Source organism: Rutidosis leptorrhynchoides, chromosome 1 (genome assembly GCF_046630445.1).
Source record: "Rutidosis leptorrhynchoides isolate AG116_Rl617_1_P2 chromosome 1, CSIRO_AGI_Rlap_v1, whole genome shotgun sequence".
NCBI lineage: Eukaryota > Viridiplantae > Streptophyta > Magnoliopsida > Asterales > Asteraceae > Rutidosis > Rutidosis leptorrhynchoides.
The window spans coordinates 351,663,060-351,689,523 of record NC_092333.1 but is presented as its reverse complement, the minus strand read 5'-3'; the positions used below and the strand labels follow the sequence as shown (position 1 = coordinate 351,689,523).

Below are 26,464 nucleotides of genomic sequence, written 5' to 3'. Positions count from 1 at the left end.
ACCATTTAACCGAAGAAGTTAACTAGAGTTAGGGATTGGACTAGCGCGGGACAATTTTAAAACCATAAGGACTGTTCGTATAATTTTGAAAAGATAGGAACAATCGATATATTTTTGAGTAAACCACATGGACCAACGGTATAATTAACTCTTATTTATTTCATCAAAATTAAAATCATAATACTCGTAATAGAAAACCCCCAACCTCCTCGAATTGATTTTATTAATTGAAAATTTTATCAGATTCAAAATAAATGAAAATATTATTTTTAAACAAAATTTAAGATTTCAAGAACTAATAACAGATCAAAAATCGTTAAGATGATTCAAAACTTTTATCGGATCCAAAATCCTTATCATATTCCCTTAACCCATTCAATCCCCTTTTATCAGACCCAAATCACTATGAACATCAATCCGCCACCAACTCATACCACTTTCAACATCGACGACGAATTCAAATCAGATGGTGATTCCCACGAGGGTGTTTGTGATTGAGTAACAAGTGTAATTTAGTCAGAGTTAATTTGTCTTAATTTGTATAAAAAAAAAATAAAAATAAAAAAAAAAAAAATAACTGAGAAAGTCCATATTGCTAAGTGCTAACTACTAAGAGAAAAAAAGGTCCTACCGGGAGTCGAACCCAGGTCGCTGGATTCAAAGTCCAGAGTGCTAACCACTACACCATAGAACCAAGTTAATACACTTATGTTTAATACGATATTTATATAATTATATACTTGATCGGTAGGCTATACACCTCTATTTCATTTCATATGCTTTATGAATTTTTTTTATTATACAAATTTTCTGAAACAATTAATTACGTTTTGTCTGATGAGCAAAAAATCTTAGAGATTCAAAGAAATGATTATTTTCTAATTAACCTTTTTTTAAGCTAATTGCCTACACGACAGTACTTTTTGTTAACCAATGAATTCCCCTTGATTATTATCCAATACACATATGATATTTATAGTACATAATAAACCCTAATGATACATAGAAACCCTAACGGACCTAAACCCACAATCGGGTTGGGCCTCACTTATCACCTAACACTCCCCGCAGTCCGAACGGCGAAATCGCGAAAGTTCGGACTAGAATAAAACATCAAATATTAAATTAAAGAAATAAAATAAACTATGTTTTTTTCTTCATTTGTTGCATCGAATAGAATGATATTCGTTGATTTGGTTGCATTGCTTGACTGCGTTTCTTTTTCCGTAGAAAGCCGTGGCTTGCTTTGCTTAGCCTAAGGATTGAGCAGAACTTGGGCTTAGAACTTTTATCACCGATATAATCTTCTTCTACGCTACAAACCAAGATAGTTTTTTTTTTATTCCTCTTTTTTTTCGGAGTTTGGAACCTAGTCAAGCTAGGCGGCTCAGCCTCACGCCGATCATTTGAAAGATTAAAAAAAAACTATAAAGGATAAATAAATACTAGCTATGAATATACACCATTAAAAAAGGATAGCTAGGTGGCTGTATAGGATTGAGATGGGTAATATGGTGTGATCTGTTAAAGGATAACTAATTAAAGTTCTCTGACATATAAGAAAAGAAATTGGGTAAATGAAAATACAAAGATTAGGAACATAAAAGATAAACGGCGGCCACATTGGTGTTTTTTTTTTTTTTTTTTTTCCGTTGATAAATACGGCCAACAGAAGGTTTGAGCGTAAGGCTAGAAATAATAAAAAAGAAATATGATGATGGGAAAGCTAATGAATATGATGCTTTGACGATGAGTAGATGATAAGAAGAATTAAAACAAGGTAAAACTAAAAGAATACAGTAGATTTGAATATATAATAGAACTATCTACGGTGGTGATTGGTATAAGAGGAGGAGGTGTCCACCTGGATCGTATGGCTCGGATACCATGTTAAACAATGAATTCCCCTTGATTATTATCCAATACACATAGGATATTTATAGTACATAATAAACCCTAATGATACATAGAAACTCTAACGGACCTAAACTCACAATCGGGTTGAGCCTCATTTATCACCTAACAATTTTTTCATTTAATTTACATATAAGTTTAACTATTACGGAGTACCTTAGTTTAATTAGTTGTCTGAACTCTACATGTAACATGCTGTTATACAGCACTTCACTACAGCTTTATAATCACTTCAACAGAAGCATACTAAAACATCTGTTAATCCAAAAAGGCCCCAATAAATCTTACATTTAGATATTGGACCAAAAATTCTCCACTATATTTACTCACGCTGTCTAGCTGGATTAATCCTTAATCATTTCAAACCCTTCCATGTAGGGCCGAATCTAGTACTAGTAGTATACCTGTGGAGTCACTGAACACCACTAGTTTGAAATTTTTTTAGTAAAACTACTCATTAAATTTTATAGCACACCACTAAATTTAAGTGCAGGACTCCATATATTTTTCAAATTTACAATTTTTTTTTTTAATTGTATAAGACACCACTAATTTAACTACTCCAACTCCATATATTTTTCGAATTTGTAGTTTTTTGAAAGTATACCACTACTAAAATAACTTTCAAAATAAGTAGTAATTGAAAAAAAATTTGGGACACATTGAGTTATAATTCTAGAATCGGCTGCTTCCATGTGACCACAAGATTTGAACCTGATCATTCTTGAAGAATTAACATTGTCATCTATTCTGTTAAATTCTTCTAACATTATGGAATGTCCTACTGTCCAACATTGATGTAACACTAACTAGCTAGCTACACCGTTAGAGTTTTAAATCGCACTTAAATGCATGATCGTAAACAAAACAAGTAAATCTTATTCATCGTTGGAGTTTACAACATAACAGCAATTCATTTTTAATCAGATACAACTAGCTGTTGACATCATAAGACATTAGCTGTAGCAGAGCTTTGAACTTTCCATGTTCCATACGGTTACAACGATTGCAGGATGTGCGATGCTTTTACAATTAGATATCCGTTCAACCATGTTATCTTATACATCCGATTCAACAAATATCTGCAATGTGACATAAAGGATGTAATAAGGAAACAACTGCTAAAATTAGATCAACAACATCATTATTGAAAAGAGATACAACTGGTTCTTTGTTTAGGAGTTTCTGAAGGAAGTGTGGCACGCTAGTATACAAACTTTAAATTCAAAATTTTAGATAATAATAATTTGGAAATATAAAAGAAGAAAAACATAAAACTGACCTCCACATCCGGTAACGGATCATAAGTTCTCTTCTCCGTAGTATCAAAAAGTGTAATGCCAGTGATTTTCTGTACTCCAAGTTTGGCAGAAACAAGATTCTGCAATGAATCATAATTCACACATCAAACCTAGCTGTCTTTCGGCGAACATTTTAGGCTGACGTATAAATTCTCGTACGCATATACAAAATACAACAGCCTTTATATACTAATATTAGTATGCTTATACCAAAGGTTTTTCAGAAAGCTATATATAGAAGAAATGTTGTCGAAGGTATGTGACATTCAATATTTTACCAGTTGAAACTCCAAGGATGAAAACTCATCCACCATAGGTAAATCCTGCATATATATAAAAAAATCAGTGACATCATCAAATGAAACGTAATTATTACAGCGATCTAATTTAAGACTTACCATCCTTTGCAGTCCACTAATCATAACAGCTTTGTCATCATTTGAATCCTTGAGCGACAACCAAACTTCAAAGGGCCCGAGTTTATCTCCAGTCAGGTTTGTAAGGCTCAAGTGTACCTATAAATAATAATAGCAGTAGATCAAACGTCAACATCAAGCGTTGATTTATTGGTGAACTGACTTTTGCTTAGAGCCTAAATTGAACTTCGGGCAGGTTTTAAAACCCATGGAGCATAAACGGTAAGTTACACCAGTAATACATAATTCAACTCAAGTTTCGTTACTCGCAGAATAACTTTTAACGCACAATTGATATGTCTAAGCTTGTAACTGTTAAAACTCTAACACTTACAGGAAATGGTTTCTCTAACATGATGATAGATGGTACTTGCACCACTTTGAAATCAATCTCTTTACGTGCAATGGGCTGCACATTGATGACAGAATAAATCACTTAATCAGTACAATTCTACATCGTTTTTAAGAAAACAACAACATATGAAGAAAAAAAAAATCTAATTGGTATTAAGAGGTACATTGTTCAGAATTAGTATGGTGTTTGGCACAAGTTTGAACCCAGTATCATGACTAAATAATACTAGTATAATTGTTTCCAGGTAGCACATAAACTGCAAACTAAAGATTGTATTAAGTTAATAAATAGACTTACATTGCCAATTATCTGTTGTGTTTGCAGGCGACCAGGTTCACCCAAATTTGTACGCCACGTTATCTGAAGTTTACCAAGGAAATTATTCCCTTCGATTTTTGTTTGTTGAGGTGACATCTTTAGTGCATAAAGATAGTTATATATTCCACCTCCTGATCTAATAAGAATAGGTGGTTTGAATATTTCTCTGTAATGCCCAAAAATAAAAAATAAACATTACTTCAAGATCACATTACCTGGTGACACAGGATACATTCAGAGACAAACTATCGTTATTTATTTGTAGCATTACCTAGTAAGACCATCTTTTTCTGAATGGTGAGCATCGGGTTTTAGCATTGTTGCGCTCCAACGTGGAGCTGGCTCGAATTCCACTTGGTCCATAAACAGATTTGATTTCGTATTATTTTCTAGGCATGTCTCCAAATAAGTAGTATCCTGATTTGTGTCATCACATATGATATACGAATATTGCTCACCCTACTAATTGTGCACCAAGTTTAACTACTAAAACGCCATTGTGAACAGTAACGTTCACATTTGTATACCAGTGGTATTTTAGTAATTTTGCATTTTCTATTTATTCCATTCTCTTTAAATTTCGTTTGTTTGCTTTTTGCCTCGGTGAAACAGGACCCTCACACCCCTAGTTCACATCTTTCGATACTGTATCATAAGCATGTGGTAAAACAATTTATGTAACTACAAATAATATGCGAAATAACTTTTTTTCATCTAACAAGTTTTCGGATCGTTAGTTATGCATACACAGACACATAGGCAACATGTATACTTACGATTGTGTACGTATAATCAACGAGAACCTACCTTCACAACACGGACCTGCACAAGAATGTACATAAATGATCAGTATGCTTGAAAATGTGTGCCTTTTTGTAATATGTAATCGTCAAACGTTAAAAACTAGTACTATATAAGAAGTTATTACCATAACTTGAAACCTAAAAGCATGTGAACTGTGTTTAAAACATGTTTTAGAAAAAAACTGATTAAGATTATTCAAAAAGTCCAATAACACTTGATTGATAGCACAGTACCTTGGTCCTAACCGAAAGTGGATTTGAAACGATGAACTTAAAGTATTGTGGAAGATACTTCCGTTCTGCATCACCGTCATAATAAAGAGCAGTACACACCAGTCTGAATATTGTAAAGCACAACTAATTACTCAGCTTGAATACAGGCGTACTTATAAAAATTAGAATTAGATATGAATGGATATTTGCTGGTAAAGAAAAAAAAGATATGAATGGATATTTGCTGGTAAAAAAGAAGAAGATATGAATGGATATTCGAATATATGCAATATATATAACGTACGTGTGTGCACCAAGCTCCTTTACATCATGTTCGACAATGAAATCATAGCGTCCTCCTGCTCGTATGCTTTCGACAGGTGATTTTGTAGTGTCTAATAGTAGTATCCTTTGCCTTTCTGTTTGTATTTCTGACTGCATTTAGTAAATCTATCTATTTCAGTACTTCTTTAAGCGTATATGGTTATACACTTACGGATTTAGGCCATATTTGAAAGTAATTTTAACAATCAAAGCAGTGGTAACTAAATGCCACCTTGATTATTATATCCTTCACTTCATAATTTGAACTGTTATTAATGCTTATATAACTAACAAATGTCTCTCCAAGATATATTGCTCTGCAATCAGCACAATAAAATTAAAATGAGTCATATATGGTTATACACTTACGGATTTAGGCCATATTTGGATGTGCTTTTCTTAATAAGTGGTTATTTTATAACACTGTGATTTAAAAATGAATCTAACCCAAAGGACTGAGGAAGCACAAGGAGACCCGATAAGCCCATGGCATCTGAATCGTCGGTTAGCAGAAACCGGTTGCGATAAGTGAGATCAGAAGAAGACGAATCAAGGGTGGCTGAATGATGGCGGAGAAGGTGGTGAGGGGCAGCTGATGGACAATCGAAAAGATCTTCACCCACAACGAGATCACATGGATCGAATCTTAGAGGTGTTTCTACGTGAAATGTAGGACGGCATAGGCGCATTACCCTGAATGCTAGCGAGTGTACTGATTGCGTGGTGCTCATTGGGACGATGATTAGGACTAAAGTGAAAAGAAATTTCGTTTTCACGGGGTGATCATGAGTGTTTAATACGTCAAGGACTGGTTTTGTATTTGTCTTCTGTTGTTTTATGTGAGAAGCTATTGGTGTTTATGGAATATGAAACTGAGGAAATAATTGACTAGATCATATTTTTCAGGATCAAATTCATGAAAAGGTCAAACTTTATTTAGTCAAAACTTTCAAACATATTACGGAGTATCTTATATATCTTACTAGTTTTATGAGCCCGTGCGTTGCACGATTGTTGTATAAATTAGTTTTTGATAACTTTAGTATTGATATTGATCAAATGCACAATACAATTACAATGAAAAAAATGATTCATTATTGATAACATTAGTATTCAAAACATTAGTATTAAAAGCATTAGTATCGTAAATGATAGTATTTACAGTTACAATACAACAATCAATTCTTTATATGTCACACCGTTTCTTGAACATTTGTGTCTTACAAATCCCCACCATACTACTCAAGTTTTAGATACTACCAACACTCTCCAATATCATAATATATTTGAAACACTTAGCCTAACAACTGCAATTTTAAATAACCCAATAACAAACATTAAATGAGCATGTCAGTTTGTGTTCTATTACAACGTCATTATTAGGACATATAGTGTTCTATTGAATAAGACAAAATTTCATTACTCGTCCTTGAACTTTACATCAATTTTGACTCCCTGTCCTTTTTCTTTTTTTGTGCATCCCTCGTCCCTAATGTATCAAACATCTACATCCCTCGTCCTCCCGTCTAGTTTCTGTCAATTTCAGCCGTTTGTTCAGTCATGCGCAAAGCATGTGAGGGTACTTTAGTCTTTTTATTTTATTTTTTTTCTTTATAATTTCATTTATTTTTTCACCCTCATCCTCATGCTCATCATCTCAAGTTAATCATCACCACATTAAAAAAAACCTTAGTTTTATACTTCTATAAAATCATACAAACCTAAAAATTTATAATAATTAAAAAAAACCCGATGCTCCAAATTCTTAGCGGCGAAAACGGCGATTCAAAACCCTAAAAAAAATTCGAGCATGAAACTTGAAGTTTTAGGTAATGAATCGATTTCATCTAGTGAATCCGAAATCGATTTCTAGAGCATTTCAGGTAATGAATCCAACATGAAACCTGCTCAAAAACATCTAGTGAATACTCGTATAACATCTGCATAACTAGAAACATCACAGAGATCTCGAATTGAAACGTTGACAAATGAGTACGAGCTTTGACTTGACGAATTCGATCGTGAAACTTGAAGTTTGGATATGAGATTGTTCATAATGCATCACGAGATGAAATAGAGCAATCCTACACTTTTACTTTTTCTCAAATCATTTCAGATTCGTCCGGAGGCCAAATCGGTTAGAGATGAACACACACGAGGAAATCGATTGAATTCACCACTGATTTGATATTGTTTATTGAATCTGAAGGATCATGAATGTTGGATTGATGTTGTTGATCACTTTTCTGCACTTAATTCAAGTTAATAAACATCATTTGTGAATGTTAAATTTTGAGATGATGATGAATAAGAACGAGTACCGTAGGTTTATATAAAACATGAATCTGAATTAAACTTGTTTTTGTAATCTGAGATCTGTAAAGGATAATATATGAGAAACGAAATCAGAATGAGATGAGTGAGATCTGTAAAGGATCTGATTTTATTTTGTCAAGGCTATTAATTTTTGTTTATCTAAGAACATACAAGGTATGGTATTTTATAATCTTGATATGAATTGGAGAGAGAAAATAAAAGTGAGAAAGTTAGAGAAAGAAAGTTAGAGTGAATTAGGGAGAACTTAGATTGATGATGAAGGGTAAAGGGATGAAACAGGAAGAAAGACTAAAATACCCTCACATGCTTTGCACATTCTTGACTTAACGGCTGAAATTGACAGAAACTAGACGGGAGGACGAGGGATGTAGATTTTTGATACATTAGGGACGAGGGATGCACAAAAAAAAGAAAAAGGACATGGAGTCAAAGTTGATGTAAAGTTCATGGACGATGAATGAAATTTTTTCATTAAATAACCTAATAGTGCCAAAATAAGCAATACGATAACAATAGTAGTAATAGAAAATATAGTTATACGTTTATGAGTTCGGGTAAATGAACATATAATGTTATATTAAATAACCGAATAACAACAAAATAAAAAATATGATATCAACAGTAGTAATAGAACATATATATTGATAAATGTATGAGTCCGTCTACTAAAATATAGTGAAACACAATTAGTTAAATGGATGCAAATATTTTTCTTTAATAGAACATATACCGATTTAATATTCTTTAATGCATTATTGTTTATATTAATTGTCTCCGTTAAAATATTTAAGGCGCCCATCCATTATCTATGATCTATGATCCATAATTACAATTATATCAATAGAAAACAAAGGGTTACTGTTCATAGCATTCTTTTAATCCTAAAAGTTATATTTCATTTCAAAGGAATAAAATAGCAATTGTTATAATATAATATAAATATACATAAAGTCATAAATGGATGTTGAAATGTCAAATATGGATGGCCAATTTTTAGTATAAATACTACATTAATGTAAACTTGTAAGTTGCATCAGAATTTCATAATCAAAATTCTCTACTTATTCTCATGCTTTGTTCATGCATATTAGTAAATAAGTCTTGCTTGCAAAAGTGTAGGCCATAATAATTATTAATAATAATTAAAATTACAACACGTTATCAGCACGAAGTGCTCCGTATAATCAAGGTTTATCTAAGCAAGCACAAGTCACTAATCAAGGTAAGAAATTCTTTAACGATATCTTCTATTATTTATTAGTAAGGTAAATATTATTATCATCATAAATAAAATTATATTTATGTAATCTAACTTTTATTAACTTCACTAACATTTATATTTATGTTATTTAAGTTATATATGGTCGGTTATACCGCCTGAATTATATTTATGTAATCTAACTTTTATTAATTTCACTAACATTTATATTTATGTTATTTAAGTTATATATGGTCCGTTATACCGCCTGAATTATATTTATGTAATCTAACCATTTATTAACTTCACTAACATTTATATTTATGTTATTTAAGTTATATATGGTCGGTTATACCGTCTGAATTATATTTCTGTAATCTAATTCTTAACTTCACTAACATTTATATTTATGTTATCTAACATTTATTACTTATGCAATTAATCATTATTTATTTCATACATACTAATGTTTATTCTTAAAATTTATTATTTATGCGTAATATGTTTATTCTCTTAATCTTCGTATTTATACTAAAAGTATTTATACTAAATGTATTTATAGTAATCGTATTTGTACTAATAAAATTCTTTTATTAAAATTATTATTAATACAACGAGTACATAACAGTCGTTAACGTCAACTAACAACGTTACAACGGTCATATATACATAATGGTTGTTAACGTCAACTGACGACGTTACAACGACTATATTTTATAAATATAAAATAAACATCTCCGTTTTCACATTTTCACAAATCAATCTTCATTTTCTCAGATTACCACTCTCAAAAAGTTTTTTTGTAAAGATGATTCACACAAGGATGATTTTTCCTATTGTATTGGTCATACTAACTATCATCATTGTTCCTAATATACCACGGGGTGAACCTATATTCTATTCTGCTCTTGTGGTTTTATCATTTATAATCATGCCATTATTCTGTTGTTTGCTACTTATGAATTTAAAATGATTCTAATTTTATTTTATTATTTGTCTATGAATAGAAGTTGATTATGATTATGATTTATGTTGTTCATCTTTTGATAATAGAAAATGTCGAATTTGAAAAGGCTTAAATTTGCTCCTTTAGAATCAAGTGGGAACAACTACTTAACATGAGTTATGAATGTAGAAAAACATCTCGAATCAATCGGTATTTTAGAAACCCTGAATGAAAATAACAATTGTTCCGAACAAGAGAAAGCAATAGCAAGTATTTTTCTTAGCAAACATATTGACGAGTCCTTAGAATCTACATATTATATGATCGAAGATCCAAGTGTATTATGGAAAATACTCAAAGATAAATACGATATTAATTATCAAGAAATAATGTTGATCCATGAAAGAATAAAATTGAAGATGTTAGTAGACGCTCTTATAAGAATCCCGGAGATTCTTATTAATGATCTGGTAACGTGGATCATCAGTCTAGTATTTTTTGAATACATGAACATCTTGTTTAGCTCTACAAATAAGTCCCAAAAGAAAAGAAAACGAGAGTGAATCTGTTGAAAAATCTTGATTAAATAAACCCTGAGCTACCTTGAGACTTGAATAGTTTGAATTTTCTAAGATGACAAGCTTGTTATGTATCACTCATAAATAAATGGTTTTAGACCATAACGCATATGTTTATTAAGTATTATCTTTTATGTACTTCAGATTGTAACTTGTTTGCAGGTAATATAATTTGATTATCTTGCTGAAATATAACTCATTATTTACTTATCTTATTTGAAGTTTTAGTATGAATCCTGCTGAAATACAACATCAATTAAATGGTAAAGACCTATGTATTGCAGATAGTGGTAACATACACACTATGATCAAATCTAAGAAATATTTCATTGATTTAAATCAAATGAAGGAATTATAAATACTATATCAGGTCTTGCAAGCTTGATATAAGGAACGGAAAAGGCAAAAATTCATATTACCAAATGGTTCGAAATTTCTGATAAACAATGCCTTGTTTTCTCCAAAATCAAAGAGAAATTTGTTAAGTTTCTCTGATATATATCATAATGGATATGATTATCAGTCAATGATAACCGGAAATGAGAAATATCTATGTAGCACTAAAAAGCGCATATGATGAAAAGCGCAGCGCATATGAATAAAAGCGCAGCGATATGATTAAAAGCGCATATGATAAAAAGCGCATATGATGAAAAGCGCAGCGCATATGATTAAAAGTGCATATGATAAAAATTGCATATGATGAAAAGCGCAGCGCATATGATTAAAAGCGCATATGATGAAAAGTGCATATGATGAAAAGCGCATATGATGAAAAGCGCAGCGCATATGATTAAAAGCTCATATGATGAAAAGTGCATATGATGAAAAACACAGCGCATATGATTAAAAGCGCATATGGTAAAAAGGATATATGACGAAAAGCGCATATGGTGATTAATGAAAAAGCACATATGGTGATTAATGAAAAGCACATATGGTGATTAATGAAAAGCACATATGGTGATTAATGAAAAGAATATTGAGAAAGAATCACCAATATTTCTTGAAAGAATTCAAGGTTATATATATGGTCCAATTCATCCATCATGTGGACCATTTTGATATTTCATGGTTCTAATAGACGCATCTAGCGGATGGTCTCATGTTTGTGTGTTATCAAGCCATAATATGGCATTTGCAAAGTTTCATGCACAAATTATTAAATTGAGAACACATTATTCTGATTACACCATTAAAAGGATGAGACTTGATAATACTGGTGAGTTAACATCTCAAGAATTTAATGATTATTATATGTCTACAGGAATTGTTGTTGAACATCCAGTTGCTCATGTGTAAACACAAAATTGATTTAGCTGAATCAATAGATAAACGCTTGCAGCTAATAACTAGACAATTGGTAATGAGTATAAAACTCTCAATATTTATATGGGGACATGTAAATTTACATGATGCGATATTAATTCGCATTAAACCAAGTGCAAGTCATAAGTATTCTCCATTACCAACTTAATTTTGGTCGAGAGCAAAATATTTTTCATCTTAGAACATTTGGTTGTGCGGTTTATGTTCCTATCGCACCACCACAACGCACTAAAATGGGTCCTCAAAGAAGGATGGGAATATATGTTGGATATGAAACATCTTCAATCATAAGATATATTGAACCCATGACGGGTGATGTTTATACAGCACGTTTTGCTGATTGTCATTTTAATAAAAATATTGTTCCCTAGATTAGGGGAAAAATAAAAAATAAAGAAAATGATGTTTTATGGTGTGAACCTCAATTAATATATCTTGATCCTCGTACAAAAGAATGTGAGATCGAAGTTCAAAAAATAATGCATATGCAAGAACTTGCGAATAAATTGCCTGATGCATTTACAGATATAAAAAGAGTAACTAAATCATATATACCAGCAGCAAATGCTCCAGCTCGAATTGAAATTCCAAAAGCTGGCAATAATGTCACTCTTGATTCTTTGCCACGCCAGAAACATGGGAGACCAATTGGTTCAAAAGATAAAAATCCTCGAAAAAGAAAATTAGCTGATAATGAGGTAAAAGAACGTGTTCAAGAAGAACCACAAATCAATATTCCTTCTGCAGAGGATATTAACGATGTAAATACATAAATTGCAATAAATTATGCAATATTATGGAGCCGAAACAAAATGACAAATATTGATTTTTCATATAATCTTACAATGACATCATGAATAAAGATGATGATCTGGAACAAAAATCTGTCATTGCATGTCAAAATAGACATGATTGGACTTAATGGAAAGGAGAAATAGTAGCTGAATTAGAATCTCTCAATAAAAGAAAAGTTTTCGGATCAATCGTTATCACTTTTAAAGATGTGAAACGTATGAGATATAAAATGAATTTTTATCCGAAAAAGAAATAAAAAAAATGAAGTTACAAGGTAAAGCTAGACTTGCAACTCAAGATTTCTCTCAAAGACCATGAATAGATTATGAGGAAAACTTATTCTCCTGTTATGGATGCAATTACTTTTAGATACTTAATCAGCCTAACAGTTTCTAAAAAAAATTAGAAATGCATCTCATGGATGTTATTACTACTTATTTAAATGAATCACTTGATAGTGATATATACATGAATATCCATGAAGGGTTTAAGGTATCAGAAGCATCTAATGCAAAACCCAAAGAAATGTATTCCATTGAGTCACAAAGATGCTTATATGGGTTGATACAATAGTATAACTAATTAAGTGATTACTTAATAAGAGAAAGGGCATACAAATAATCTTATTTGAACATGTGTTCTTATTAAGAAAACAACATTCGGATATGTGATCATAGCCGTTTATGTCGATGATCTTAACATCATAGGTACAAATAAAGAGATCCATGAAGCCATTCAACTTCTAAAGAAAGAATTTGAAATGAAAGATCTCGGAAAAACCAAGTATTGCCTTGGTTTGCAGATTGAGCATATTCCTAATGGTTTACTTGTACATCAAACGACTTATACAGAAAATATTTTAAAATGTTTCAATATGGACAAGGCAAAACCATTAAGTACTCCTATGGTTGTGATGTGCGAGCGGAGGTATACGAAATACTATTATTGTTTACTACGAAATACGATGAAATTACAAAAGTTTTAATTATTTATATAGATGGGATATACCTAAACCTTGCTACAACACTATAGGCAGTGTACCTAATCGTAGAGTAGTGTAGTTTTTAGTAAGTCCGGTTCGTTCCACAGGGATCCACTTATTGCGTACACTATATTTATAACAACTATATATATATATATATATATATATATATATATATATATATATATATATATATATATATATATATATATATATATATATATATATATATATATATAGTAATATTATTATAAAAGGGGGTTTACCGTTTAATGACCGGTTTGTCAATTTTTATATTTTTTTGCGTAAAGATAAATGACAATAAAATAAATTACAATAATTAAAATAACAGTAAATAAAAGTACGATGAAATATGAAATAAAAGTATTATGCTTATTTAAACTTCCGTAATCATGATGTTTGACGTTTTGATTTTAATTTATTACCCTGGGTTAATTGTCCTTTGTCCTGGATTATTTGATACCTATTTGGTTTTTGTCCATAATAGTCCATCGGTCATAATTATAAAATGCTCGTCAAATTAACCTTATTCCCAAAGTCAAATATTCTAACTAATTAGGGATTTAAACTGTAACAAGGTTTTAATACTTTGTTAATAATTACACCAGGTTATCGACTGCGTGTAATCCAAGGTTTTAATACTTTGTTAACAATTACACCAATTACCCTTGTATGTAATCCACCCCTGTTTTAATTAGTCCATGATATATTAATTTATCCACTTGGCCAAAATGAGTAATCAATTACCCAAACCCAATTGATTAATTAAATGATCATAAAAGATGTCGTATAAACGTCACTAAATAGGACATGCATAATCATTTAATAATTATTAGATTAACTAATTTGAAGATAGGTTCGACAGATTCCAATGAGTTGTCATTAAATTAGACAATACCCCCCATCTATTAATAGTCATAGTCCAATGTCCACAAGTGTCGGTCTTTTGTCCAAACCCTAATTATGGTACAAAATCCAATAACCCCATCTTAATATTTAGCCCAACATCACAATTACTTCGGCTCAAATAAGCATAATAATAACTTAGTTACGAGACATTAATTTAAAGGAAGAACATAGCTTACAGTGATTATTTATAGCGTAGCGTTACACGGACAGAGTTCTGACTTTAAAACCCGTAAAACATTTCTTACAATAACCCAATTATTATTAAACTTAAATTAAAATTAAAATTATAATTATATATATAAATATGAATTACAGAAAGAAAGAAAGAAGTGTGAAAAGGTGTACACAATTCGACCGAAAACGTTGCAATTTATAGGACTTGGCCAGCTACAGGACCTCATGCGATCGCATGCTTTTCACCCTTCCTAGCCATGCGATCGCATGGCCAGCTGTCCCAGCTCAAAATACAATAAAAATGTGGGCGGCTTCGATTATTTAATATATATAATATATACAATTTTATATAATTATATATATATTATATTATATTCTTGTGCAATATTGACTTGTAATTTTAGCTCCGTTGTCTCGTACGTTTATGCCCAGTTTATGTCTCGGTTCCGGATTTTCGAACGTCCTTTCGTATGCTTAGATATCTTGTACTTTACGTTCCGCGACTTGTACTCTTGTAATTTTTAGACGTTTCTCATCAATAAACTGAACCACTTGGATTGTATCTTGTACATTTGAGCTTTTTGGTCATTTGCGTCTTCAAATCTTCATTTTTGTCTTTCGTCTTCGCACTTATTTATTTAAACGAATATTATTTAATGACCCGTCATAATCCATCTGGACGAAGTCATCAACATTTGGTCCCATTGCGAGGTGCTGTCCTAAATATACTATGAACGACTCCATGTAATATCTGTGACGACCCGGAAATTTTCGATCAAATTTAAACTTAATCTTTAGATGATTTCAACACGATAAGCAAGGTCTGTTAAATTGATTTCAAAATTTTTGAACCGTTTCATGTAATCAATTACCCTTCGACTGCTCTCAACGATTCACGAACAATTAATTGTAAATAGATATGTGTGTGTGTGTATATATATATATATATATATATATATATATATATATATATATATATATATATATATATATATATAAATGGTAATTGAAAATATAATTTGAAATATTATATGTTATTGTTATTAAAATTTAATTATGTAAAATAAAATAAAAAATAGGAAATTATAATAATTATTATTTAAAATATATATATATATATATATATATATATATATATATATATATATATATATATATATATATATATATATATATATATATATATATAAAGTATATTAAAAATAAATATTAAATGATTGTAATACTCATTTGATGTCCCGATTGATATTAAGCAAGATAAAATTCAAACTTATATGATTTTAAAATAAACAGTAATTCGAAAATGAGTTCTATAAACTTTAGGCTTACTAAAAATGTATTTAGGATCTAGTTATTAAATTTTAAAACTTTTTATATTTTACTTAGGGTTGGGAGTGAATAATTAATGTAATTTTTATTTAATAGTTAATGATCGAATTTTTTACCATAATGACCAAAATAAATAAATATAATTAATTTAAAAATACGGGATTTTTCTGAACACTTTTATTTGCCAGTGAGTAAACAACGGAGTATGATACACATATCCGTTCTAAACTGTCGGTGGAGTAATAGTTAATAAATCCGTGACTTTGACTTATCAACCAAACTTACTGTTTCTCTCTATTATGATATTCGTTATTAAGTTATTATTAATTTATTATATATAACACGTATCCTCAGAGGAAAAATATCAAAAACTCCAAACATGAAGCTGGTGACCAATTTCATTCTCATCATCTTTTATTTCCATCATTCCCAATTCTCTCTTATATCTCACCACCCTTAACCACCAGTCACCACCACCTCGACAATCACATGCGTTTTTTTTTTCATGATTCTTTCTTTCGGTATTTAGTCGAACCAAGCCTTCACCACCACCTACAACACCCTTCGTCAACCACCTTATACCACCCTAACAAACCTACAATCGGTCACCACCCCGACCCATAATAAACCACTAGCTTAGACCCTGATGGAACTAGATCCTCATTATTCCAAACCGCAAACGTATTAACAGAGAATAAAGGTTAGCTTTGTGATTTATGCAAATAAATGGAAGAGTTTTTAGAAACAATAATTATTAAGCTAATGTTACTCTTAAGTGCAACATTCTTAACGTACCCATAAACAACTACAACTATCATCTTCTCGTTTCTTATTTGAAGCACGACCGAACCACCACTTTCATTATATCAATCACCGAAACCATAACAACCCATCACCACTCCAACACCATTTCGTGTTTTCTGTTTGTAACCACCATACAAGAATCACCACTCTTGATATGTTTCTCTCTCCCTCATACTTTCTCTCTCTACCTCTTACGTAAAACACCATTTGAACCCTGGACACCCACTTGTTGTTGCTGCTGCAGTAAACCATATAACAACTCTAAATAATTTTCGCTCGATGACACATTCTACTGTTGTTGTCGCCACCCAATTACAATTTAGTTTCGTTCAACTTACAACCTGTTAAACTATTGCTGCTAGTCACTGTTTCGACTTCTGCAATGAGAGTGACATCGAATGATAGTGGTTAATATGATTAGGATGATAGAGATAGTTGAGGAGGATAATATAATTAATAGCAATGGTGATATTAAGTGATGATGGTTATGGTAAATAAGGAATAAAGTAGGGAACATAAATTACCGTAAGGACCCAATTGTAGGAAGCTAGTGTACATAATATAAAGCAGGTTACTATCTCGTTCATTATATTTTTTGTGGACTATAAACCGATCCATTTTTTTGGGCTGCCATACTATAATTATATATGGGCCAACTAATAGGTTGGGCTGCTAATAATCAGTTTCTAAAAGGGCTGCGTATTTAATCATGTTGTTAAGTCCAAGATCTAATTAATATTTTGCTAGAGGGTCGCTGCTATTCGAAGTTCTTGCTTCCAAATATTTTTTTTCGATTTCTATTGGAGTTTATAACACGAAAGTTGATGATGACAAGAAAAGGGGAAACTGTGATTAAGTTATGATTTTTGATTATGATGAGATAAATGAATGTAGGTTATGATGTTATAATCGATTTATTTGGTGAAAAATGAAGAAGATAGAAAACAGAAAGGTAGTTAAATAAATATGGGTCTGGGATTAATCAGGAAAAATAGAAATGGAAGAATGGTTAGGATTATTTTCGGGTTAGCGGAACGTCGCGGGTTCAAACCCGGACTTGGGCATTTTTTTAGGACTACTCCTTTGAGGTAGTTTACTTATTTGTCATTTTTATCATTATTATTATTTTTATCATTTTTAATGTAAGTGATATTACTAATGAAACTAATTTTTTTTTTAAATTACCATGTTTATTATTAGAACTATCATTATTATTATTATTATTATTATTATTATTATTATTATTATTAGAATTATCATTATTTTTATCATTATTATTTTTATTATTTCTAACACTAATATTATTATTTTTATCATTTTTATTAGTATTATTAATATATCAAATAAAGATTTTTTTTATATAAAAATATATTATTTACATAAAACATATCTATATTAATATGTTTATAATAAATATTAATTATCTATTTAATGTATATAAAAATAAATATAGTTAATTTAGTTATTAATGAAACGTACAAGTTACTAAAATAACAATTAATAATAATACCTAAATTTGTTCGATTACCATTATATATGTTAATATACATATAAATGATATAGGTTCGTGAATCCAAGGCCAACCTTGCATTGTTCAGTTTCGTCATATGTATTTTTACTACAAAATACAGTATTGTGAGTTCATTTGATTCCCTTTTACTCTTTACATTTTTGGGACTGAGAATACATGCTCTGTTTTTTACAACTACTTTATTAAATGCCTTTGAAATCTATATTTTTGAACTGAGATGCTTTTATAAATGTTTGACGAGATAGACACAATCAAAACATTCCTCGAATGAATTATTATGCAGACAGAAGTTCTGTGGATTATTATTGAATTAGTTGGACATTATAATTGCCACTAATTATTGTGAATATTTCCCCTGATTATTATTGCTTGGTAACCTAAGAATTAGAATCGGGTATGGCCCTAATTCACGCGAATCCTAAAGGTAGCTACCGAGTTTAACACCCCCACCCAGAATGTTCACTAGACGGTAGAGCTAGTGGGCGTGGTGTTTAGTACTTCGAGGTTTATATATTATACAGACGAGATGTTCTGTTTTTGGGGATATTATTTATGCGCATTATATGTTAAGGTCGATTACCAAGCCAAGCAATGAATGAAAAGTGAATGTTATGTATCGAGAGAATGATTTTATACATAGGTTATGTGTATGATATTTTGTACACGAGATATGTGTACGGTTACTAAGATTTATGAAAATGGTTTCGTACACGAGATAGGTGTACTGCATTTAAATCTTGTGGTCTATCAAAATGATGAATTTTATTGTTTTATGATAAACCTATGAACTCACCAACCTTTTGTTTGACACTTGAAAGCATGTTTATTCTCAGGTATGAAAGAAATCTTCCGCTATGCATTTGCTCATTTTAGAGATATTACTTGAAGTCGTTCATGGCATATTTCAAAAGACATTGCATTCGAGTCATTGGGTTCATCAAGATTATTATTAAGTCAATTGATAGTTGGATGTATTATGAAATGGTATGCATGTCGTCAACTTTCGATGTAAAGAAAGTTTGTCTTTTAAAAACGAATGCAATGTTTGTAAAATGTATCATATAGAGGTTAAGTACCTCGCGATGTAATCATATGTGATGACCCGGGAATTTCCGATCAAATTTAAACTTGAATTTTTATATGAATTCAACACGAAAAGCCAAGTCTGTAATGTGAGTCTCAGAATTTATGAACTGTTACATGGATAACATTTACCCTTCGACTATGTCCGTTGATTCACGAACGATTGTGTGTAAATAAATATATGTAAATTATATATATGATATATATATATATATATATATATATATATATATATATATTAAATAAAGGTTATCATATAATATAATATATATTAACTGTAAAATTAATATATTAAATGTAATTACAAGTATATGTATATTGGTTATATTCCTAATAGTAATAATACTATTATTATCATTAATAATATTAATATCATTATGAAAGTGTTAATAATAAAATTATTGTTATCATTTTTAGTATGATTATTATTTGTAAACATATAAAAATTTTCATTTTTATGATTATTAGAATCATTAATATTTATTATTATATTTATTAGAATTAATGATATTATTATCATTTTTATTAATTTATTTATTATTATTAGATCCATTATTATTATAAAAATCAATATTAAATATTTAATGCATATAATCAATATCATTATATTTACTTATAATACAGAAGATTGTGTAAATCATTTCCCTCTGTAGCTAAATTGATTCTCTTGTCTCCAATTCTATAATAAGGTTCGAAATCAAAAACAGTTATGTCCAAATTCAGTTATCAATCAAGATCTCCTTTATTTTTTATATTTTTTTTTCTTCTGTACTCGTTTGTTTTGAGAATAATATGACGACCATACCCACTACAAAATAAGGGATTAGTTAAATGATACTGTTTAAATCATTCATTCCTACACTATCATTATCAATATCTCCATTTTCTGTAAATCGAGATTTATCAGAATTATTTGAATTATTTGAATCATTACAAATACACACAACTTGTGTTTCTTCCTTCTCCCTACGGTTTACACACTCGAGAATAACCATCCCCATTATCAATTATAACCACATCTATTTTTCTATTGATCGCCACCATCATAACCACACTTTTGATTCTCTTGATCAACCATGACAACCATCACCTATAATGACCAACATCTATCACTTTTCAACTATGAACCACTACCATCCGTCACTTGAAACCATCTTGCTTAAACCACCATCTTCATCAAATATAAGCTATCATTGAATACCTTCTTCAACCTCAGATCAACCGCCACCACTCTCCTCTCTCTTTTCTCTCTCTCTTCTGCAAATTCTCTGCTTGATAGCAGGCTGTTGCAGTATATATATATATATATATATATATATATATATATATATATATATATATATATATATATATATATATTTACTAGCGATCACCAACAAAAAGGAAACCACCCTCAACGACCCTCCTGTTGTACGCCTATAAATATTAGGATATTTGCAATATGATGAGGTTTAGCTAGTGGATTAGTTATTTATTGGATTGAAGACCCACCTAGTAATTTTTTGTTGTGATTTATCAATTCATAAAAACCTTTTATAAAGGTGTCGGCATTGTGGCTATTGGATTAAAAAAAAAAATGATGGACAGTGATATAATATAAGTGGAGCCGAGTGCTATTTTTTTTTATTTCCATATGGGCCGTTAATGATGAAATGGGTAGTGGAGTGATCATAGTTATGGGTTAATAAAAGAAAGATAATGATGATGATCAAGTGATGATGGTGAGGAATGATGATAAAGACGATATAAATGATGTTAGTGAGATGATGATGGTGACTATGTCGATACACAATGAAGGATAATGATGGTGATTCGAGCATGAGTAACGATGATAAGGATTCATGATGATGATGTGATGAATCGTGATGGTTGCTGTGTCGATTGAAACAAAGAAAGAAAACATAAACCCTCGTCCTGTTTAATGATACTCCGTATTACATTTGGATTATTCCAACAACTTGGGCCAACTAGTTGTTTTTTTTTTGGACTTGCAACTTAGGTTATTATTGTTGGGCCGTAATTCATGATGGACCGAGATCAAGTTTTCATTTAGGTTGGGCTAGTTGATAATATTCAAGAAAAATGAAACGGATTAATACGGGATGTATACATATACTATCTGGTTTAAATCAGAAAAATAGGATACAACAGAATGGTTGATTGTGTTGAGGAGTAAGCGAGTGGTTACGGGTTCGAGCCCGTGCTGGGGCATCTTTTTTTCGAAACTTGTTACTTTAAGGTAGTCTCATAATAATAATATTATTATTATTATTATTATTATTATTATTATTATTATTATTATTATTATTATTATTATTATTATTATTATTATTATTATTACCAAATAAATATTAAGTTATATGTATTATATTTATTATATAAATCAATTATCATTAAATTAGTTAATTAAAACAGTTTAATAACTATTGGATATATTAAAATTAAAGAACTTATTTAAGTTAAAAATATATATTAATTATTTATTAACAAGATAGAAAATGAAAATATAAAGTATATTACTAATATTAATATATAAACTTATTTAATTACAATTATATGTGTTAATATGTATATATATATACATGATATAGGTTCGTGAATCCGAGGTCAACCCTGCATTGTTCAAAGACGTCATATGTATTTTTACTACAAAGTACAATACAGTGAGTTTCATTTGCTCCCTTTTACTCTTTACGTTTTTGGGCTGAGAATACATGCAAATGCTTTATTAACTGTTTTACAATATTTATATGCGTGAGTTTTCATTTGCTCCCTTTTTAAATGCTTTTGCAATATATATATTTTTGGGACTGAGAATACATGCGCTGCTTTTATAAATGCTTTACGAAATAGACACAAGTGATCGAAACTACATTCTATGGTTGGATTATTAAACCGAATATGCCCCTTTTTATTAAGTCTGGTAATCTAAGAATTAGGGAACAGAAACCCTAATTGACGCGAACTCTAAAGATAGATCTATCGAGCCCAACAAGCCTCATCCAAAGTACCAGATGCTTTAGTACTTCGAAATTTATATCATGTCCGAAGGAGGATCCCGGAATGATGGGGATATTCTTATATACATTTTGTGAATGTCGGTTACCAGGTGTTCAATCCATATGAATGATATTTTTGTCTCTATGCATGGGACGTATATTTGCGAGAACTGGAAACGAAATCTTGTGGTCTATTAAAATGATGGAAATGATTGTTTAAGTTAAACTAATGAACTCACCAACCTTTTGGTTGACACTTTAAAGCATGTTTATTCTCAGGTACGAAAGAAATCTTCCGCTGTGTATTTGCTCATTTTATAGATATTACTTGGAGTCATTCATGGCATATTTCAAAAGACATTGCATTTGAGTCGTCGAGTTCATCAAGATTATTATCAAGTCAATTATAGTTGGATATATTATGAAATGGTATGCATGCCTGTCAACTTTTGATGTAATGAAAGTTTGTCTTTTCAAAAACGAATGCAATGTTTGTAAAATGTATCATATAGAGGTCAAGTACCTCGCGATGTAATCAACTGTTGTGAATCGTTTATAATCGATATGGACTTCGTCCGGATGGATTAGGACGGGTCTTCACAGTTGGTATCAGAGCGGTGGTCGTAGCGAACCAGGTCTGCATTAGTGTGTCTAACTGATAAGTCGTTAGGATGCTTTAGTGAGTCTGGACTTCGACCGTGTCTGCATGTCCAAAGTTTTGCTTATCATTTTGTGTCAAAAATCATCTGCTTATCATCCTTAGGAAATTACCTACTCATTATTCTTAGTCTAGACATGTTTTACTGCATTGACTGCATGAATAGTGTATAGACAAAAATTCAGATCTTAGCGTATCTGACAATTCATATCTTAGTGTATCTGACAATTCATATCTTGGCGTATCTGTTACTGTAGACCTTGCCTGATATCTCTCGTAAATTTCTCCTCAATTTAAGGGATCCTGGTACTATATATATCTATGTAAATTATGCATTGAGAATACCATCCAACTATCAATTACTATCACTAAACTCTTCGTATCAAAAATCTTTCCTGAGATCGCGTAAGATGGCCTCTACGAATCGATCAAATTCCTCTGACTCCGAAGACAGCGTGACAGGAGCACATCAATCAATCAACTATCGTGATTACTGGAGAAAATGGGGGTGGGTTCACGACATACTCACTCTATGGAGAAGGGAAGAAGGTACCCCATATCATGAATCGAATCTACCACCTAACCTTGGAGTACTCGACCCGCTCACTGGCGAACCTGTTCGCAACACCGTTTATACCCTTTTTGCCAGAATTTTTCGTCTTGAGACTACCATTAATGGAACTAGAAAAGATATCCAATCTCTATCTCACATTGATAACCAACCAGGGTTAGTAGAAGAAGTTAAAGAACTCCGAGCTCGAGTGTTAACTCTAGAGAGCACGGTACACAGTCTGCAAACACCAGCAGTATCACCAACACCAGTCACATCACCAACCTTAGCACCAACAACACTAGTACCACCAACAACAACATCCGCATCACCAGCTTCGACATCTCATTCTATACCTCAAGTATAATCATCGTTCTACGTATCGTTCTATCTATTTTATTTTCGTTCGACATGGCGATTATGTAATCTCTAATGTTTTAGAAATTATATATTCTTGTTCTAATGATAAATCAAATGAGATCAATATCACATTAACTCATTAAATTCATGATTACATCTAAAGAAAATATATACGTATATATGTTTTCATAAAGATTGTAATTAAAAATTCTTTTGTACAAACTGTTAATGGTAAAAATATTTTTAACGGGTAGGTAATACCCGAGGAGTATTTAGATATCACATTAATAAGTTACACTGTACATTCTTCGGAATTGATTCAACGATCATTTACTATCCTATTTACAACCACCAATTTACGTATCCGTTCACCAAAGAATAACGATTTTCATTCAAATTCAATTTCATATTTGGATTTTGATCTATCAGAATCCAACAAGTGGCATAATGAAGAAATAATGGACACAATAAAAATTGATTAGAAACAGACTAATTGACAATATGAAATTTTGTTAAGAAACCACGCTAACAAAATCCTAGCTAACTGTTCCTAGCTAACTGTTAATTCCATATTACATTCTATTTATCGCAATTTATTTTATCGCAATTTTAATTCTCGCAATTTTATTTATCGTTATTTAATTTCTGTTATTTACTTTACGCATTTTATTTATCGTCATTTAATTTCTGTATTTACTTTACGCACTTTAAATATCGGGACACGTATACAAAGTTTTGACATATCATATCGACACATCTATATATATTATTTGGAATCACCATAGACAATCTATATGCAGTAATGATCGAGTTCTCTATACAGGGTTGAGGTTGATTCTACAATAATATATATACTTTGAGTTGTGATCGAGTCTGAAACATGTACACGGGTCACGATACGTATTAATTAATTCGAATATTATATATTAAATTATATATGAATTATTGGACTGTCAACTATGGACTAATAACATTGGACAATTAAAATGAATTAAAATATTGATTATAATATATGAAACTAAATAATTCTTCAAGTTTGCCACTTGATTTCATCTTAAATTCCATTTGTATCTTAATGATTACAATCTGTGTTCAAATCTTTCATGATTCTTGGAATCTCTCAATTAAGAAACAACTGAGAAGATGATCCAACCGCACTTCAACTATGGAAGAAAAGATTGACGCATATAGTTATGCACCTGAAAACACTCGGAACCTGAGTAAACGTTAAACACGTATCTGTGTTAACTCTTTTTGGCATTGTTATTACCGAAAATAACTTTGCAATTTCTTTTCAAAGTAGCCAATTTTGTCACAGCTCCAGCAAATCAACTTCGACTTTTCATTCGAAGTAGCCTTACTATAAATCCTGATTACCCTTTTGATATCGGAGAATTCTTTTATATTCTACAATATTACCAGCAGACATACCTGTAATCTCGTTGCTCCTTGGTTTAAATCCCTCAGGCAAATCACTACATTTATCTATTGAAGTCTCATCACATTCTCATCCACATCTGGTAACGAGAATTGCCATACCAATTACCGAGAATCAGCAAATCTGTATTGTGAGCCTCGCAATGCTTCCACATCAACAGTTATATGTAAACATATAACATTTATCTCTTAGAATTATGATCTCTCATCTGAAATCCTGAAAAGCACTCAGTCTACAAATCAAATACTCTGAATGTTGAAAAAGCTGAATGAAGTAGCAGAAATCGTAGACAACTGTAAACGACCCTAATCGTCGGAAGTCTTGATGATAAAGAATGGAGTATCGAAAACACTCAATAGAAAATTTATTACTGAAAAGCAGATTATGCGAAACTATGAAGGAAACCGTGGACAAGTCACAAAGAATAAGTTTGACTTCAAAGAATCCAAATGATTCAATGCCTGCTGAAGCCTTTAGCAAATGTCTTGCTCCTTACTCTAAACCCTTGTGGACGATATTCTTCCTCATCCTCCGATCATAGATATTCCAAGATATCATCGTATCTTTCATTATAAATATCCTCCATATTTCTGGAGATATTTTTATAACTATTCTTATCTGAAATCATTAATCTTTTCGTGCTATCAGTATTACATCATATAGAAACTGTTAGTTTCTATATTCTGTAAATTTTCAAGCTTAAAATATGAATGTTATTGAAGTAATGATGGGAACTGATGCATGAGTTAGTATAATATAATGACACTTGATCAACGTGATTATATTACAGTAAGTCATG

General features: G+C 30.9%; 1 protein-coding gene and 1 non-coding gene across 2 annotated transcripts; both read right to left on the bottom strand.

The window, feature by feature from the left end:
* Positions 1-622: 622 nt before the first annotated feature.
* On the bottom strand, positions 623-694 carry TRNAQ-UUG (transfer RNA glutamine (anticodon UUG)). The gene has a single exon. It is a non-coding gene; the product is annotated as a tRNA-Gln (tRNA).
* Positions 695-2,873: 2,179 nt separating this feature from the next.
* LOC139870632 (uncharacterized) lies at positions 2,874-6,375 on the bottom strand. Its single transcript, XM_071858415.1, has 12 exons — positions 6,092-6,375; positions 5,877-5,961; positions 5,625-5,755; positions 5,342-5,444; positions 5,112-5,126; positions 4,576-4,721; positions 4,284-4,470; positions 3,966-4,040; positions 3,614-3,730; positions 3,494-3,538; positions 3,197-3,295; positions 2,874-2,996 (listed from the first exon to the last, which is right to left on the bottom strand). Exons 1-12 carry the CDS (start codon positions 6,373-6,375, stop codon positions 2,973-2,975), a joined length of 1,311 nt encoding a protein of 436 aa, XP_071714516.1. The 3' UTR covers positions 2,874-2,972.
* Between the last annotated feature and the right edge of the window lie 20,089 nt (positions 6,376-26,464).